At 45.3% G+C, this 19,492-nt stretch overlaps 1 protein-coding gene across 4 annotated transcripts in view; it reads right to left on the reverse strand.

The window, feature by feature from the left end:
* Positions 1-19,492, reverse strand: part of CCDC88C (coiled-coil domain containing 88C) — a 172,320-nt gene that overhangs the window by 3,786 nt on the left and 149,042 nt on the right. Inside the window, exons 24-30 of one of the 4 annotated variants that reach the window (XM_029058881.1) lie at positions 18,054-18,143; positions 16,462-16,700; positions 9,542-9,730; positions 5,183-5,251; positions 2,969-3,037; positions 1,609-1,910; positions 481-684 (exon numbers count right to left, since the gene is read on the reverse strand). In XM_029058881.1, coding sequence (XP_028914714.1) covers positions 481-684; positions 1,609-1,910; positions 2,969-3,037; positions 5,183-5,251; positions 9,542-9,730; positions 16,462-16,700; positions 18,054-18,143 — 1,162 coding nt within the window. Of the gene's footprint in view, positions 1-233; positions 316-480; positions 685-1,608; positions 1,911-2,968; positions 3,038-5,182; positions 5,252-9,541; positions 9,731-11,093; positions 11,570-16,461; positions 16,701-18,053; positions 18,144-19,492 lie in introns of those variants that run through there. The other 3 variants (XM_029058883.1, XM_029058882.1, XR_003757430.1) reach the window with 3 other exon arrangements.

Raw genomic sequence — 19,492 nt, forward strand, 5'->3', positions numbered from 1 at the left:
GTTAGTGAATGGGTCAGTTTGGAAAGAGCAAGTTTCAACAGCATGTCTTAATGGATACCCCAGCCCAGAGAAATGTTTCCATGCTTAGGTTTGCAGAGAGGCTACATAATGCTCTGTGCTGGACAGATCCCTCTCTGTTATCGAGGAACTCTGGGGTCTGGGAAATGCTGGGATTATTAAGCTCTATTTTGGCCATCCATCTCAAAGGGATTTTTTTCCAGACGAGTCCCATACCGCAACACTGCCATCCAACATTGATTCGTGCCCAAGTAGGAGAAGCAGCTTAGAAAATTAAAGCTACAAGTCATCTGGTTACTGTTCAAAGAGAAGAGGGAACATTAATGCAAATCAAAGAGAACTTGACATGTGCATTAATGAGCCTATAATAGAAGGGCAGGGGGTGTGGGAGGGGAGACAGTAAGGGGAAGAAGAGGAAATTGGGTGGCAGAGAGACAGCGGTTAGCGTGGGGCAATGGATACCCTGGGGATATATAGGGAGTTGACTCTCCGACTGGCCCTCCCTGCGCTCTGCCTCAGCATCTCATCACGACTCGAAGGCCCAAGGATGGGGTCCTGGTGGTGGAGGGAAGGAGGTGGGGAGTGGCGAGAGGGGAACAGCGCATCAGCTTCTAACAGAAATTGCTGCAATGAAATCATTTCAGTCTCGTTTAAGCTGGGTTGTCGCTGAAAAGGATTAAGCAAACGGGGAAAAAGAATGAAGAAAGAGACATGAAAAGATGATGACATGGAAATCACATTTAAACACAAGGAGGTCGAGCTGGAGGACTGGAGCTCCGGTAATGGGGGGAGCCGAGGGGAGGGGTCGATAGCACCAACCTGAGGGTATGAACAAGCTTGGGGGGCTTTGCCCCAGGGTTTCAAGGGCAAGGCATTAATCCAGGAGGACAAGCTCGTGGATTCCACACAGCACCGGTTTTCCAAAACGGTTATTTTTGCCTAAGGAAGTGACAAGGTGCCACAGTTTCCTGATACCAATTACCCAGGTAACATTTTGGGGTAGGCTGGTTTGGGACATACCATAATGCTCAGTAGAAACAACCAACTCTCCTTCTAAAAACTGGCCAGTAATGCCAAATAGTTTGGCACTATCAACTCTGTTCCCAGACAGAGGCACCTAGAAATAGGTAGACTAGATCCAACTGGGAGGTATCTGGCAAACCAGCGCTCTACCCAGATAGCAGTATGGATGTTAAATAGGACCATCAAAACTGGAGGCTAGGGCCACTCCTCCTCCCAGAGTATGGGATTCTGGGAGACAGCAGGCCACTGGGGAGAGGAAGTGATTCGTCAGAATATTGGTGTCAGGGGTGCAATCACTCCTGCCTCCTCACAAGGTGGTTGTGCTCTGGGATCTCAATGGACAACGCTTGGAAGTGGGGCAAAGGGTCGATCCATGCATGGGTGATTTAAAGGCAGAATTTCTGCTCTTACTCCTCCACCACCCTCACTCCCTCCCCTCACTCAGCCCCCAGGGGCATTCCTATGGGAAAACTTCCACATGGGACTTCCAATCTCCAAACCAATCCATCTTCCTACATGCCTGGGAGAGCCTGCAGGCTCTCAGCCTGGCTACCACCACGGACTTACATTTGATGGAGAAGCCCTATTGCTTTCTTCCAAGAACTCTTCCAGAGTCACCATTTCACTGCCCGGAGAGGCAGAGCAGGACCGGCCATGGTGAACATGGGCTGGGTGACTCTTGTGGGGCGGTTCATGGGGGAGCAGAGCGCTCCTGGGAAGGCCCAGCTCCTGTCGATGGCCCGGCCCCTGACTGGCTGGGGTGGAGCGGCTGAAAGAGCTGTCCCGGGGCAAGGTAGCCGGCTCTCTGCTTGGAATCAGGTCTTCACTGCTGAAGCTCTCTGATCTGCCATGGATCCAGTCGGAAGAGCCTGGAAATTGAAGACGAAACATGGGGGGATACCGGACATAGGGATAGGGTGGGGCGGGGGTGGGGTCGAGGACAGAGAGGATGGAAGGTGGGGGAAGAACATTAAAACTACTCAATTTGTGTCTTTCCAATGAGTTCACTTGGTATTCAAGCACATCAGGGCCTAAACCACTAGAGGCAAAAAGTTATCTAACTCATTCTTCAAAATCTCCACTGAAGAAGATTTTACACACCTCCTCAGTGGCTTTTCCTAGCATCTTGATAACAATGAGAAAGTTCTTTTTGTCTATCCTATATCTCTGCCACAAACTATGGCGAATTCCTCTTTTTTGGTCCTCAGGGAGCCACGAAACAGAGAGCCTTCCTAATGAACAGCAGTCCTTTATTTGAAGATTTAAATTACCATCAAGCTCTCTTTTCCCCAGGCTAAAGAACTGCTTAGTCCTTTCACATTTCTCACAGGTCTCATTCACCAGTCCCTTAATGCTCTGGATGTTCTTCTCTGGACCTTGTAAAATTGGGAATCTCACACTGAGCTCTTGGATGGACTTGATGGACCATTAAGTGCATTTTGGGAGGATGAGTTTTCAGCTCGGGCATCCAGTCTTAATGTATTATGTTAGTGTGTTAACTTTTATTTACCAACATTACAGTCTTTCAGACATATTCAATTTCGGGTTCACTCTGACCCTCAAATCATCTTCTGTTCTACTTATGCCCTTCCTTCCCAGTATTCTTTCTACACAGTTTGCTTTGGCCTCATTACTCTACAGTTGTTTCCTGATGATTTTCACCTGATTTTAGCCTGAGACACGATTTGCTGCTCAAGGTAACTTTGAATTCCTTTCCTCGATCCTCTCCTTCCCCCAAATAAATGCCACCCATAAATTTAATGAACACAGTTGTCCATCAGGCAAAGGTAGACAAGTGCCACACCTAGAGACAAGCATTAAATAATTCTGGTTCCGTAGTTCCTGAGGACACATCAGACCCAATATTACACCGTTACTAACCACTCAGAAAGCATGCTTCTACTGAGAACCGAGGATGGTAAGTTACCTTTTAAGTTCAGAGGTGAGCTGTTGCTGGACGGATTCCGACTGCTCTCCAAACTATTAGGCCTGGACGCTGGAGAGAAACAGCAGTATTCACTTAGAGGGCACAAGATGGGATACAAGTCATCTGAACAAAGGGGCCGGATAATGAGAAAACTTGTCAATAAGGCGATTCAGCTGAATAGTTATGGAGAAGTCTGTTTTGAGATGGAACCGTCTCTGGTTCTCCACCAAGTTCAGTGTCCCAGATTATTAATCGTATTTGAGCGCTTACTGTGCAAAGAGCACTGAACTAAGCACTTGGGAGAGTACAATATACCACCTAGCAGGAGAGGATGGTAATCAATCAAGGCTATTTCAGGCCTTCCCGGGACTCCATAGAAGTGGAGCAAACAGGTCCCATGACAGAGGGAGAGGGTACATGAAAACAGGAATGTTTTATAAAGGTCCTTCCCACGGTAAAAAGAGAGGGCAAATTATTACTATTATTATGTGGTATTGGTTAAGTGCTCACTATGTTCCAAGCACTGTATTAAGTGCTGGGGTAGATATAAGATAATCAGGTAGGACAAAGTTCTTGTCCCACATGGGTGTCTCATCCTAAGTAGGAGGGAGGAGGACTTAATCCCTATTTTACAGATGAGGAGCTGAGGCCCAGAAAGTTAAGTGACTTGCTCAAGGTCATTTAACAGCAGATAAGCGGTAGAACCGGGATTAAAATCTAGGTCCTCAGACTCCCAGGACTGGGCTCTTTCCACTAGGTCACGCTGCTCCCCAGACTGGTGGGAAGACTGTTCTCAGCACCTAGGCCAACGGAAGAGAGGACAGGGGAGTCTGGAACTGGGGAAGGACCCTTGAGGAAGGAAGCAGGGACATTCTCTGGAGCAGAACGTGCACACAGGCTTAAAATGAGATGAAGGCAGAGGACGGGGGAGAAGAGGAGAGTCTGGTCTGCAGCCCAGAGAACACTGAGAGGAAGGTAGCTTTAAAGACTGGGTGGCAAAAGGCAGGTATTTCGAAGAGCAGCATGGCACAAGCAAGGAGATCAAGCAAGCCCTGCTGTGGCTTTTATCTTGCCAGAGCAAGGAGCCAAAACACAACCAGACACAAGAGTCGGGGGTGGCCAAAGCTGATGGACAGTAAAGAGACTATCAAAGGATCATGTGGATGAAAGCAACTGCTGAGGTGCTTTTTTTCCATTTTCCTCAGCGCTTACACTGAATCAAAGGAGAAAGGAGGGAGTAACCTACTTTCTTGAGGGAGGGTGAACCCAGACTTTCAATCACAGTTTGGGGAAGGGTTTGCAGGTGGCGGCCTAGCCCAGGGAAGTAGCTGGGAAATAACTATTTCTCATGAAGAGCCCCACTGAGCTACAAAGTGCACAAATGGGGACTGCAGAAAATCGGCCTTACATTTATATTTTTGAAGTGAAATACAACAGCCTCCTCTGCCCCTCTGGATAGCCACTTTACCCCCACCCCCAGGAACCTTCCACCAGCTCCCCACGACAGCTCCCCACCTGGAGCCTCCATCCCACCCCGCCCGGCACCACTGCCATAGGAAGGCTAGAAGGCTGTGGGGGTGGCTGCTGCTGGAGCAGTCACTGAGTCACTGAGTTGTAGCTGAGAAGCAGCGTGGCTCAGCGGAAAGAGCACGGGCTTTGGAGTCGGAGGTCATGGGTTCGAATCCCGGCTCGGCCACTTGTCAGCTGTGTGACTTTGGGCAAGTCACTTAATTTCTCGGTGCCTCAGTTACCTCATCTGTAAAATGGGGATGAAGACTGGGAGCCCCATGTGGGACAACCTGATTCCCCTGTATCTACCCCAGCGCTTAGAACAGTGCTCGGCACATAGTAAGCGCTTAACAAATACCAACATTATTATTATTATTATTAGCTGGGACTAGGACTGTGAGCCACATGGAGCCTGAAATTATACTCCTCTAGCCATAAAAATGTTACCACTTTCTGTTTTTGTAGAGTTCCTTGGCTTTTCTGTCCCTTTATGGTGTTTTACTGTTTCATCACTCTTGATGTGCCTGTCATCAGTCCCTTCTCCCTGCTTACATTCTTAGCCTGTGAGCCTCCAGAGGGCCAGGGACCATGCCAAACACCCACCTATGTATTTTTTTGCCAGTGCCCAGTACACTGCTCTACCCAACGTTTTAAGGGCTTAGTGAATTCTATTACTACTCTACTTTCCCAGCTGAATCGGCTTACCGCGTTGCTTGCTGCTGTGAGCTTCGACAGCAAGGGACTGCTCGCAAAGATTGTCATCTGAATTGTAACCTAAAAGATAAGGGGAAATACCGATATTACAGTCTAACCACGCTGACTCATCCCCCCTCTGCAGAGCTCCCCTGGTTGGTAGGGGAGGAGGGCTGTCAGGAGGCATCCAGGGAAAGGCTGCTTCCAGCCAAGGAAACCCCATCTTCACTGACCAGCCAAGACAGGAATCAATCAATGGTATTTTCTGAATGCCTACTGAGGATACAGCACCATACTCAGGGCCTGGGAGAGTCCAACAGAAGCAAAACATTTCTCCCCTGCCCACAAAAAGTTTACATTCTAACAGATCAGCCAATCTGTGTCAGACTTCACAGAAACAACCACTTGAAACTCCTGCTTTGTTGTGTTGAGAACAAGGTTGTGAGTATTTCTGCTGTAAACAACAATAGTAACAATTATGATACTTGTTAAGCTCTTATTAGGTGCCAGGCACTATACTAAGTGCTGGGGTGGATACAAGCAAATCGGGTTGGACACAGTCCCTGTCCCACATGGGGCTCACAGTTTCAATCCCATTTTACAGATGAGTTAACTGAGGCCCAGTGAAGTGACTTGCCCAAGGTCAACAGCAGAAAAGTGGCAGAGTTGGGAGTAGAACTCAGGACCTTATGACTTCCAGACCTATGCTCTACCCACCAGGCCACAGAAATTGAAGAGCTTTCTTCAAATGGCCCTTTGTTCTGCCCCAAGCAGAATCAGCCTTTGGACACCTCATAAGCCTCATCTCCTGTTTAACCTTTATCCAGATCTTATTCCTTTCCTGCTAGAAACTGATCTTGACACTTTGGACATCCAAGGAAGTCTGCTCTAAAATAAAATCAGAGGATATTACCAATGAATGAGTAGCTTTGTACATCAAAGTCAGCTACTAAGGGAGAGAAAACTTTGAATACTTAAAAGTAACAATGTGGTGGGCCGGGGGCGGGGGTTGGGGAGGTGGGTGGGAGGGGGGAGAAAGCCCTCCAAAATGGAGATTTCAGTAGTAATATTAAATCTACATGGTGCATAATCCTTTGTGAACTCTCATTTATCAAAACTCAGTTATTACATTCATGCTGCAGAGTCTAAGGAGCTGAGACAGCTCAGTTAGAATAATGACATGTTTCTGAAACTTAAAAGCCCCACAAACTGCTAAGCCACAGTGGTGCTCCCATAACACTTTTAAGAGTTCCTAGACATACTTTATCTCAGGGTGCATCCTTCTGTGAGGTGGACATGAGAGAGAGTCTTCAAGCTTATTAACAGAGAAACAAAGAAGTGTCATTTCTTCCTATGAAGACAGAACAGGGAAATGGAACTTAGAGCTCGTGCATCTGGAGACACTTTGCACAGGGCTGGGAGACAGGAGACTTGGGTTATAGATCTGCTTCCACCATTTGCCTGCTCTGTGACCTCAGGCAAGTCACTTAACTTCTCTGGGCCTGCCCTGAAAAATGGGGATTCAATATTTTTTGCCCCTGTTACTTAGACTGTGAGCCCCATGTAGGATGAGGACTGTGTCCCATCTGACCCTCTACTCCAACATTTAGCATAGTGCTTGGTACAAAGTAAGTACATAATATCATTATTATCTAAACATGTGAAATCAGATTAAGTCTACTAACACTCAGTTAATATCAGAAGTCAGATTCCATCCTTCACTTATTTTATTGTGCTCAAATGTCTCCATCCCCAGTCTGTTGAGAACAGAAATAATTACTTTTAAGGTGTACTATAATATAATGGAAAAAGCAGGTAGATTTAGAGGCAGGATTTTAATCTTCAGGGAAAATGATTTGCCTCTGTTTTTAATGGGATTAACAAAAATTCCTTAAAAACTGGATCAGAACAATGGTTCATCCAGTCCAGTATTCAGCAATCACCAGTAGCAAAATATATGACTTCACAATATCTCTAGAATCTGCCTCTTCCTTTGCAGCCAAACTGCTTCCACTTGATCCAAGCTTCTTATATCTCAGCTTGACTACTGCATCAGCCTCTCGCTGACCTCCCTTCCACCTGCTGGTCACCACTCAGGCCACACTTCACTCTGCTGCTCAGATCATTTTCCTGAAAAAATAACATTCAGTCCAAATCCCCCCCACTCAAAAACTTCCAATCGCTGCCCATCCAGCACAGTGTAGTGGATAGAGCATGGGCTTGGGAGTCAGAAGGTCATGGGTTCTAATCCCAGCTCCTCCACAGACCTTGGGCAAATCGCTTCACTGGGCCTCAGTTACCTCATCTGTAAAATAGGGATTGAGACTGTGATCTCCATGCGGGACAGACACTGTGTTCAACCCTACTTGGTTCTATCCACTCCAGTGCTTAGTACAGTGCCTAGCACATAGAAAGTGCTTAAATACCACAATGATTATTACTGTTATTACTATATAAAACAGAAAATCTTTACCACTGCCTTTAAAGCACTCAAACAGCTTTCCCACTCCCACTAATCTACTGCAACCTAGTCCATACATTTGGCTCCTCCAATGCCAACCTTCTTACTGCACTTCACGCTCATCTGTCTTGCCTCTGACTCCTTGCCCATATCCTCTCTCTGGCCTAGGACTCCTACCTACCATCTTTCATATATGACAGACTATCCCTCTCCCCACCCTCAAAGCCCTCCTAAAAATCACATTTAAATTTTTTAAATTTCCTTTTCAAAGAATGCATTAACTCTGTTCCCATATGGCAACATTCACTAGATTTTCCCAATAAAATCAATAAAGAGGCAGGTTCCTTAAGATGACCACATAGAGGATGGGGACTGGCACAAGCCCAGCTACCCAAGAATCAATACTTTCTGAACGTACTTGGTTTTTTTTTTCCTAAATGGCATTTGTTAAATGCTTACATTGTGCCAGGCACTGTAATAAGCACTGGGGTAGATACAAAGTTGTCAGGTTGGACTTGGTCCCTGTCCAGCATGGGGCTCACAGTCTTAAACCCCACTTTACAGAGGCACAGAGAAGTTAAGTGACTTGTCCAAGGTCACACAGCAGACAAGCGCAGAGCTGGGATTAGACTCCAGGTCTTACTGACTCCCAGATTAATGCTCTAGCCACTAGGCCATGCTGTTTCTCACACGGTTTTCCTTTTTAATTCACTTTTGAGAGTAGTGTCTCGGTGTTTCAGAACCCAGGGTGGTCATTTAGAGCTCACTATTACAGGATTGTGGGGACATCTGTGTTCCAGGTCAGAGCCTGGGCATGGACACCACCGTATCAACTCCATGTCCAACTTGCAGCTGAAAAGAGCCACTCCCTGGCCTTGAACCCCAATTTTCAATTGGACATGGGGTTTGGGCTGAGCCTGAGATCAGAGCCAGAGCTGAGAGACAGCTCTACTGCTTCAACCTGAATGCTGTACCCCCTGCCCAACCTGATTATTTTGAATCTACCCCAGTGCTTAGTACAGTCCTTGGCACACAGTAAGAACTTTACAAATATACAATGTTTATTGTTATTGTTCTCATTCTCCTGGGCTGGGACCAGGGCTGCGCTCCCCTAGCACGGTTCTGGGCATGGAGGGGATCAATAATAATAACAATAGTAATAATAATTGTGGTATTTGTTAAGTGCTTACTATGTGCCAGGCTCTGTAATAAATGGTGGGGTGGATACAAGCAAATCGGGTTAGACACTGCCCGGTCCAACATGGCGTCCAACAGTCTCCATCCCCCTTTAACAGATGAGGTAACTGAGGCCCAGAATAGTGAAGTGACTTGCCCAAGGTCAAACAACAGACAAGTAGCAGAGCTGGGATTAGAACCCATGACCTTCTGACTCCCAGGCCTGTATTCTATCCACTAGGCCATGCAGCTTTCTCCTAGGCTGGGTTGGTAGATGCAGAGTGTCCAGTACCTGATTCGATAGAAATCAGAGGGATGGGCCCCAAGAGGGCTTACAGACTTAGAGGAAGTCGGCTGCTGGGAAAAAGAAAACAAAAATGCGGTCTAGTGGAAAGAACACAAGCCTTCATGCCAATGGGCCTGGTTCTAATCCTCCCTGTCGCTTACCTGCTGCGTGACCTTGGGCAAGTCATTTCACTTCCTCTGTACCCTCAGTTTCCTCACCTGTAAATTGGAGGGTCAATATCTGTTCTTCCTCCCACATAGACCATGAGCCCCAAGAGGGACAGGGACTGTGTCTGATCTGACTATACCGTAACTATCCAAGTGCTTAAGGTACAGTGCTCAGCACATAGTGAGCACTTAACAAATATGACTTTTATTGTAATTAAAGATAGGCCTCCTCGCTCTAGCAGCTCAGCTAGAAGACTCAGCGCATTCTGGGCCTCTCCCACCTTTGGGCCGGCTTGGGCGTCTCGCAGTGGGTGTAGAAGTGGATGGGGTCATGTGGATGGCAGGGGTTGAGAAGGCCCGGGAGCTCAGTTCCGCGTGGCAGTGCTTGCCAACACAGTCTGCTGAGGCTTCAAAGCTGTCGCTCCTGTTCGGGTGTGGGGAGCCTCGCTTCTGCTTCGGGTCACTGGGACCTGGGAAAGAAATGCACAAGGAAAGTTAGGCCCTGAGGCGATCAGCTTGGGCCGTCATTGCCCTCCAAGCCCCTGAAGCCAGGACACAGAGCTGCACGAACAAGAGCTAGGCTGGCAAGCTGCACCTCAAGACTACACAGGACGGCCTGTTTGTGAGAAGGAGGCACTACTAAAGTCGACCCTGGGGGACCCACTTAACTGTCTCCTCAGCCCTGGAACAGTCAGCTCTGAGGCTTCGTCTCTGGGAACTCATTAAAAAGGGAAAAGGGGGAAAACTCAATGGGGAGCAAACTTCAAATGGCCAATTCTAGGGAAGACCCCCATGGAAAATCTTAACAAAAACTCTTCATCTTGAAAGCACCTAAAAATAGTATTTCCTGAAAGATCACAAGCTATCCCAAGGAAAGAATTGGTTTTCCGGGATGCTGCATCCTGCTGGTAGGTTTTCATCTTTCGCTCAGGATCTTGGGGAGGGTTTGCTGGCCATATAAAACCTTTATTGCTCAGAATACCTGATATAATAAAAGGAGTCAGAGTGTACTTTCAAAACCCACAGTATTCCAAGTAACCTCAATTGTAACTTTTCAGACACGCAAAACTACCATTAATAAAATTACTGGAAGGCACTTTGCAAAGATAATATGCAATTTAAATGCTCAAAAGTTATAATCATGTGAATTCAGGTTTGAGCTTGTGTTTTGGGAGGTGACCTTGATGAGAAGCAAGTTTCAAGTTTTGTAAAATGAACCTGCACAGACCCCTTATTGGACAAAAGTAAAATCGTAAACCTAATGAGTGAAGGAGACGAATGAACAGTTAGCATGAAGGACAGAAAAGGTGTTATTAGCCCAGAGAACAAAGGTGCTTTTCAAAAAAAAATCAAGCTAGAAAGGGCAATCAAGTTAAAGAGGCTATGTTGTTTCTGAAGGCCTCTTAGAATAACCTCCTTTGGCCGCGATGGTTTTCCTGAAATCGTCTGCCACCGTTTTCCCCCAACTTTCAGAAGGCTATAACCCAGTTAAGCCACTCTGACCTGGAATCTGGTCCATTACTAATAAATCCAATTTGCCTCAACTTATTGAGCAGGTGAACAAACTCCTTGAAACGTGGTGCTGTGGAGATATGCTCTAAGACTGAGGTGCCAAGATTCATTACACTGTTTTGAAAGAGAGGTAGGAAAAGATTTACAATTTGGCTGACAAAAAAACCCGCCTTTAAGAACCAAATTTAAAAAAAGGGTGCTTGTTATGAGCAGTACATTTAGAAAGCAGAGCAACAGCTGGCCAGTCCCACTCTCGGACTGGAAGCAGTCAAAGCCTACAACGTCCAGAGACACTCAGAAGCACACCGAAGCGTCACTTACGTATCATGGGAAACACAGTCCAAGGGGTCCGGCACCCACGGGCTGTATGACGGGAACCTCCCCTAAAACTGTGCTTCCCGGGAGAAATGATCCATAGGGTAGAACAACTCATCTTCCCCTGGGAATTATGGTCCGTGCTCGTTGGAAACTGGCTTTGGTTGGGGATTAATATGCTTATGGCATTTGTATCACAGGTACGGAGTCGTGTGTACCCGCAGAGATCATGCTGCCTTTGCGCTACTTGTTTTCTACTGAGACTTCGGAAACGAATGGAGACAGACGATGAAGACACATGATAGAGAGAAGGGATTAGAAATCTCCGATTGGTGAGAAAGAGAGAGACTCGTTAGGAGAGGGTGGGATGTCAGAATTAGACCAGAACCGCAGACGTTTAGAGAAAGTTGGGTGGTTCGTTGGAGACTTTTCTTTGTCCTTGCTTTTGCTTCTCAAAAAGGGACTCTTTTTGCGCTGAGTTGCTAAATTATCGTCACCCGGATATCCCAAAAAGAAGAAGAAGAAAAAAAGACAAATTAAACCAAAAAAACAAAAATACCATGAAAACAAATGATCTTACACAACTTTAGAGTTCAGCATCCCTGCTAAAACCAAGCATATGGGCAATGCTAACACCCAACTCAGGGACTCAGTTCAGTCACCCATGCCTTCGACCAGTAGCCACTTAAGGATACATCTTCAGTGACTGAACTACCTCTCATCGAAAATTTCATAGTGATTTTACAGGAGCACATGATTTATACTCTTTTCACTTTCACATTTAAAATTATGAAGTAGGAAACAATCATGCCAGGATCTTTCCTCACTCTTTCGGGTAACAGTGAAGCTTCTAACAAATCTGTGTGAACAATTTCATTTAATTAGGTCATGTTTGTTATGGCATTTGTATCACAGTTACGGGGTCGTGTGTACCCGCAGAGATCATGCTGCCTTTGCGCATGAAGCCAAAAGGTAATAGGTATAATAAACTCCTAATAGCTCTAAGTTCATTCCTGCTTAAACATGTTTACATCATTGTGATTTATAAGCAGCTTTAGTGAAATGTGGCTTTTCCTGTAAAGTGATACATAAGAGGTTCTTGTAAGAGTTTACCCCCCCAAAAATATACTTCTGCATTTTGAGTTATGGAGAATTATGATTTTTTTCATCAGCACCCAAAAAACCCAATACCCACCAGCTCCATAATTTCCACTCTCTTTATTGTCCCCCAACCAAAAACACAAAAAACCAAAACCAAATCCACCATATGGGTCGTTAACAATTATTCTTTGTAAAAAAAAATAGAAAACTCACAATGTTCCACCAAGTGCTTTTAAAGGGAAAATAACTCTGAACAGCCCACCGCCCACTAACTGCTCACCTAAGGACTCCCAAACCACCATTTGACAGGGTTAAGAGAACTGGGAATTACTGGGAATTCTCTTGCTGGCACTGCATTTCTTCACTGTTAGTGCCACCTGCTGGAATCATTCCATACCACGTACTGAGCCAATACGGTTCCACATCCCCAGAATAGAAACAGTTCCATACTTTCTCACTGCGTGCACAGCTTTCCCCTCTGAATGAGGGCTCAGTTCAGCTGATGAGTCCCAAATGCATAACAGGAAATGAAAACCCAAGATGATGAAAACTACCTAAACCAGAAGTACTAATGCTCAAGCATACCACATAATGTTAGTGATATATCAATCGTATTTAGTGAGAGCTTACTGTGCAGAGCACTGTACGAAGCACTTGGAAGAGTACAATATAACCGACACGTTCCCTGCCCACAATGAACTTACAGTCTAGAGGATGAGCTTATAAATCATACATCTGAGTTTAGCCTTAAAACAAGCAAACTAAAGAACACTCGGCTGTCAAAAGTCCTTGGCCTTAATCTGCGCGTGCTGTCTTTGATTAAACTGTTTTAGTTCATTTGCCATCTTGCCTCACTTCCTGCCTGCCTCCCGGTGCAGAGGTGAATTATGCATAGCTTTTCAAATAATAGTAATAACGGTAATAATAACACTAATCATATTTGTTAAACACTAACTATGCGCCGAGCATTGCTCTAGATACAAGATAATCAGGTTGGTTGCAGTCCCTGTCCCTCATGGGGCTCTAGTTTAAGTAGGAAGGAAAACAGATACTGAATTCCCATTTTACAATTAGGAAATTGAGCACAGAGAAGTTAAAGGGCTTGCCGGAGGGCACACAGCCAGAAAGTGGCAGAGCATTCGAGAGATTTAAACTCAGGTTCTCTGACTCCCAGGCCCAGGCTCTTTCCACTCAGCCATGCTGCTTTTGTTGCTTGGCACCAACAAAGAGTGTTTGTTGAGACCTGCCTAAATGGTAGCATTTAGGAGCAGGCAGTATGCATGATGATGAAGTCCTGAATCAGGAACAATGGATGAACCCTGATCCAAGACCTCAGGACCAAACGCTTGTGCAGAGAAACTGATTATGGCGCAGTGACCTTGGACAAATCACTTACTTTCTCTATGCTTCAGTTCCCTCATCTATAAAACAAGGATTCGATACCTGTTCTCACCCCTTTAGCACTGTGATCCCCAAGTATAACAGCAATTGTGATCCATTTGATTCTACCCTGGCCCTTAGCACAGTGCTTGGCACATAGTAAGTGCTTAATACCACTTTATTATCATTATTATCTCTGCCAGTCATGCCCCCTCTGAGACATGGAGTGCAATGAGAAAATAGGCAGAGCAGCAGTATACATACACATATCATACCCATATAGCTATTCATCATAGAGCGGATACTAACCACTCATAAGGGAAAAGTAGATAACTTTATACCTAAGTACCATCTGTCAACATAGTTTCAATATTTAGAAAGATGGTTTCACAATATCCAGAAAACTGTAAGCTTCTTGTTCGCAAGGAACATTAAGTTTCTTTTCTTCTCCCCATCTAGACTGTAAGCTTGCTGTAGGTACGGAAGATGTCTATCAACTCTGTTGTACCATACTCTCCCAAATGTTTAGTACAGAGCTCTTCACGTGCTCAATAAATATTGATTGACTTTATATTTTCCATTATGTCTAGTACATTTTTTGTTGAACAAATTGGGAATGACACTAACACTTTAAAATTTACAAGCTAACTAAAAACCTACAGCTGTACATGCTCTAGAGAAGCAGCATGGCCTAGTGGATAGAGCATGGGCCCGGGGATCAGAAAGACCTGGGTTCTAATCCCAGCTCTCTGCTTGTCTGCTGTGTAATCTTGAGCAAGTCACTTAACTTCTCTGTGCCTCAGATATCTCTGCTGTGAAATGGGGAATAAGACTATGAGCCCCAGGTGGACCAGGGATTGGGTCTAACCAGATTTGCTTGTAACCACCCCAGTGTTTTGTACAGTACCTGGCATATAGCGCTTAAAAAATGCCACAATTATTATTGTGGGCCATGACTTGCAATTGCAAACATATAAAGCAGCTGTAGTTAGAGCAGGAGCATTTATTGAGTGCCCACTTGGTGCAGTGCACTGTACTAGGTGCTTGGAAAACACAGAATAATGAAGTGACATGTTCCCTGTTGAGAGGGAGCTTATACTTCAGCTGTAGACATATCACACCTATGTACCTGCTGGTAGCTATCCTTTGTTTTTTTGAGGATGATTCTATTGAACATTTTCCTGCTGTGGAAAGAGAACTCACAGCTCTGGGAATCAGGAGACCTGGGTTATTATTATTATTGTTATATTTGCTAAGCACTTACTATGTGTCAAACACTTTCAAGCACTGAAGTACCTACTAGTCAATCAAATACTATGAAGTAGCATGGCCTAGTGGAAAGAACATGAGCTTGGGAGTTAGAGGACCTGGGTTCTTATCCCAACTCCTCCACTTGCCTGCTGTGTGACCTTGGGCAAGTCAATTAACTTCCCTGTGCCTCATTTCCCTCATCTGCAATGTAGGGATTCAATGTCTATTCTCCTTTCTACTTAGACTGTGAGCCTCATGTGGGACTTGATTATCTTACATCTACCCTACCGCTTAGTCCTGTGTTTGACATATGCTAATCACTTAACAAATACTGTAACTGTTCTTAGGTCAGACACAGTCCCTGACCCACATGGGGAGGTAGAACAGGCACTGAATCTCCATTTGACAGATGAGGAAATTGAGACACCAAGAAGTGAAGTGACTGGCCTAGGGTCACACAGCAAGCAGTTGGAGAATGAGGATTAGAACCTACGTCCCCTCAGACCACGAGGCCCGTGGTCTGTCCTCTAGGCTGCTGTTCCTTAACTGTTTCTAATCCACCTGCTGTGTTTTCCCATTGGTGGTGAAGTTTCCTGGCTGAAGAGCCACCGAGGGTATTTCATTAAGTCAACAAGCTCAGCAGGAATCCTGAAGAGTGGCTGGTTAACGCGGGCATAGACCACAGTGGCTACCAAGGCAAAGGTCTGCGGGCTCCAGGCCCTAAAGCTCGGCATTGGCACTACCTGCAGTCTCCTTGGTCATAAACGGGTTCCAGAGAAAAATCTCCACCAGCCCTCCACTCTGGGTGGCACCCTTGTCTGCCCACTCCCTCCTTAAGCTCCGTTTCCCAGGCAGAACGGTGACTTGCAGGGGCAAGACATGCTCAGAGAATGTTTCTGTTTGTTATTGTATTGTACTCTCCCAGGCACTTAGTCCAGTGCTTTGCACATAGGAAGTGCTCAATAAATACGATGGAATGAACGAATGAATGAGCGGCACTGCCCAAGACACAGTCATAATAATTGATTTCTCTGCATGAGTTCTTAGCCTGGAAGTCTTAGGTCCAAAGCTCATCCACTGGGGGCCGAAGGGAGACTCCATCATCATCAGTGCACATAATTAAATAATTATGATATATGTTTAGCATTCACTATGTGTAAAGCACTGTACTAAGCACTGGGGTAGATATAAGTTAGTCAGGTTGGACAAAGTCCCTGTTCCACTTGGGGCTCACTATCTAAGGTGGATTGAGAGGGATTTAATCTCCATTTTTACAGATGAAGTAACTGAGGCCCAGAGAAGTTAACTGAATTGCCCAAGGTCACACAGCAGACAAGAGGCAAGTTGGGATCAGAGCCCAGGTCCTGTGACCTCCAGGCCCGTACTCATGCTGCTAGGCCATGCTGCTCCCAATGAGTTCTGCTTCTTGTTCGTTAATAAAACAACATCCAGAATACAGTTCGCAGTATTCATTATTAAAGACACTTGATGTCTTTACAGGTTACCAGGACATACACCTACTTCAGGGAGTATGCACAGTGTGCACACACAACTTAATGCTAGTCTCATCTATTAAGTAAGCCATTTAGTCTTACATCTTTTGTTATCAAGAACGAGATCCAACTAACTAACCAACTCCTACCTTTCACCATGGGTCCATTGTGATTCTCTCTCTCTTCCGGGCAGTCTGGCCCCGAAAGGATATTATCTGGGTTCTCTGGCTGCAACCTGAGAAGTTGGGAAGCAGATGGAGAAGCGGCATCTGTGGATTCCAGCTGGCAGGGGGGACTCTCTGCTGTTGATTTTAATCGCTCTCTTGCACCCTCTTTCTTTGGTTTGATGAATTTGACTAAAGCTTTGGCTCCAATCCAGTGGTTTTTCCTAGTGCAGGTGGATTTTCAGAAGAAAGCCATTAGACAACACACCAGCAAAGCTGTCCCTTCCTTAAGGATTTAGAAATACTTGATAAATTTTTCTGGGAGTTTAAGTGTTAGAATGGTATTCTTGGGGCACGGTATCAATCACCCAAGAGAAAGTTGCGGGCATAAGGCTGGGGATGGTGGATAATTCACATGACAATGGTCCTCGGCAAAGAAGAGATTCAAAGTAAAACATTACGCCAAAGAGAGATCTGCTCTCTCTCTAAAGGAAACCTTTTTGCTGATTTTGACTCATCAAAGACAATATTTAAAAAACATCTTTCCCCTTGCTAATCCCACAAAACAAGAAAGAATAGCAGTTTGGAAAAATCGGCACAGGTATGCAGTTGCCCTGCTATGTGCTGGTAACATTTCAAGACCCGGACCTCAGAGTCACTAAATTTGAGTCTTGACTGCTGAGGTAGTCCCATGCAGTCCCACAGTTTCCCAGACTGCCACACTCATTGATTCTATCTAATAGACAGGGTCTTGGCTGCTCAGAATGGGCATTCCAGGAGGTTCATTTTGTTAAGGCCAGAAGAACTTTCATTGGGTGGCAGTACAAAGTCGATATGATTCTCTGGTTAACCCTACAGAGGGAGAAACGGCAGGGACTGTATCTGTTGCCGACTTCTTCATCCCAAGCGCTTAGTACAGTGCTCTGCACATAGTAAGCACTCAATAAATACTACTATTGAGAAATGCAATGACAGGAGCTGAGAATCTGTTTGGCTTTCGAGACATTACCCCAAACCGAAGCTTAATAATAATAACAACAATGGTATTTGTTAAATACTTACTATGTGCCAAGCACTGTTCTAAGCACTGAGATAGCTACAAGATTATCAGATTATCCTACATGGGGCTCATAATCTTTATCCCCATTTTACAGATGAGGTAACTGAGGCACAGAGAAGTTAAATGACTTGCCCAAGATCAAACAGCTGACAAGTGGAGAAGCCGGGATTAGAACCCATGACCTCTGACTCCCAAGCCCGTGCTCTTTCCACTAAGCCACCTTGCTTCTCCAGTCACATGATGTTCCCGAACACCAGGATGCGCCTCCAATTTGGGGCACAGCCACAATGGAGGTGGAGAGCAAGATAGCCACTTGCTACAGAGTGGTAGTGCTTCTAGTTGGGATGGAGGGCCCGGGGGATAACTAGCTGGGACTGAGGGGATCTCTGTGCATTCTGACATTAAATGGATAACATACAAATTGAATGCTAATATGCAGGCACCTTCTGCATTCATACAATATGACTGTGTCCTGGGTTCAACTCTTTTTTGGAAGCCAAGCAACAGATGAACTTACTTCTTTGGAGCAGGATCGTAGAATTTGTACTGATCCATTATTTTTTCTTCTAGTTTTTCCTTATGTCTCTTTAAGGAATTCAGTTTGTCTCTGTCAAAAAGAGGGAAAACAAAGACTGTTGGAAGATCAAATCGGGCTTCATCAGGCTAATCAAACAGACGCTTTCTAGGCAGGGAATTGAGGAGTGATGGGTTGGGTCTAAGATGCAGATCTAACTTGAAATGACTTATTAAAAGTACCTGCCTCTAGGCGAAGCTCTTAACTCTGGTGATTCATTCCCAAGCAATGTAGAAAAAAAAAATAGGTTAAAAGCCCTGTCAAGTCAACAGGTACTTAACTGAATACCTTGGGTTGCAGAGCCCTGTGCTAGACTCTTGAGGGCATCTATTAAAAATGAGACACAGACCTTGACTTTAAGAAATCTGGCACACCAATCATGACAGGAAGTTAGGTTAGTTACAAGACTACACATTAGCTCATTCTTACATGTTAACGGGATTCTTTGTATTTAAGATTTAAATCCTAGGTGTGACTGAGTCATTAAAAAGAATGATAATAGCCAATCTAGCCAGAAAAGAAAGTTAGGTCCCTTCCCCTCCCAACAATCACCTTCCTTCAATATCGCCCAGTGGATTTATTTGCCCACTGTAGAATCCCACTCCCTTTAAGAGCTCAGCACTTGAAACTCCTCTTTCTATTGATCATTTAGCTGATGGACTCCCAGGCCCTCTGGTTTATGGAAGCAGCTTGCACAGCTCTTGATATCCATTTCCAGTTCAAACGCAAGGGCTACTTAGAAGACTTGGGAGTTCTCTACAGCAGAAAGGCTATCAGATAGCTCTTCTCCAGATTCACTGCTCGCCGGGGGAGAGAGGTCTTGACAGGGATCAAATTTGGAAGGCAGAACAAGGGGGAAGGAAATGGGGGTTGAAGGGGATGGAGATGCTGAGGACAAATAAGGAGCACGCCCCTTCCTGGTAACCCACACAGGCACTCCTCAAGCTGTTTCCAGGCCTTGGTGCCTCAAGGAGTGACTCAGCCGAGATGGACTGAAAGGGATGATGATGATGATGGTATTTGTGAAGTACTTGCTATGTGTCAAACACAGTTCTAAGCACTGAGGTAAACACAAGGTAATCAAGTTGGACATAGTCCCTGTCCCAAATGGGCTCTCAGTCTTCATCCCCATTTTACAGATAAGACAAATGAGGCACAGAGAAGTTAAATGACTTTCCCAAAGTCATCCAGCAGACAAGTGGCGAAGCCAGGATTAGAACACAGGTCCCTCTGACTCCTAGGGCTATGCTTTATCCATTATGCCATGTTGCTTCTGAAGACCCTACAGACACAAAAGTGAGGTGGTTTCAAAGGGGAATACTGGATCTGAGTAGTCAAAGATCAGTTTTCTGCTGAAGTGTATGCTTTCTTGGGCTGTGTAT

Source organism: Ornithorhynchus anatinus, chromosome 1 (genome assembly GCF_004115215.2).
Source record: "Ornithorhynchus anatinus isolate Pmale09 chromosome 1, mOrnAna1.pri.v4, whole genome shotgun sequence".
NCBI lineage: Eukaryota > Metazoa > Chordata > Mammalia > Monotremata > Ornithorhynchidae > Ornithorhynchus > Ornithorhynchus anatinus.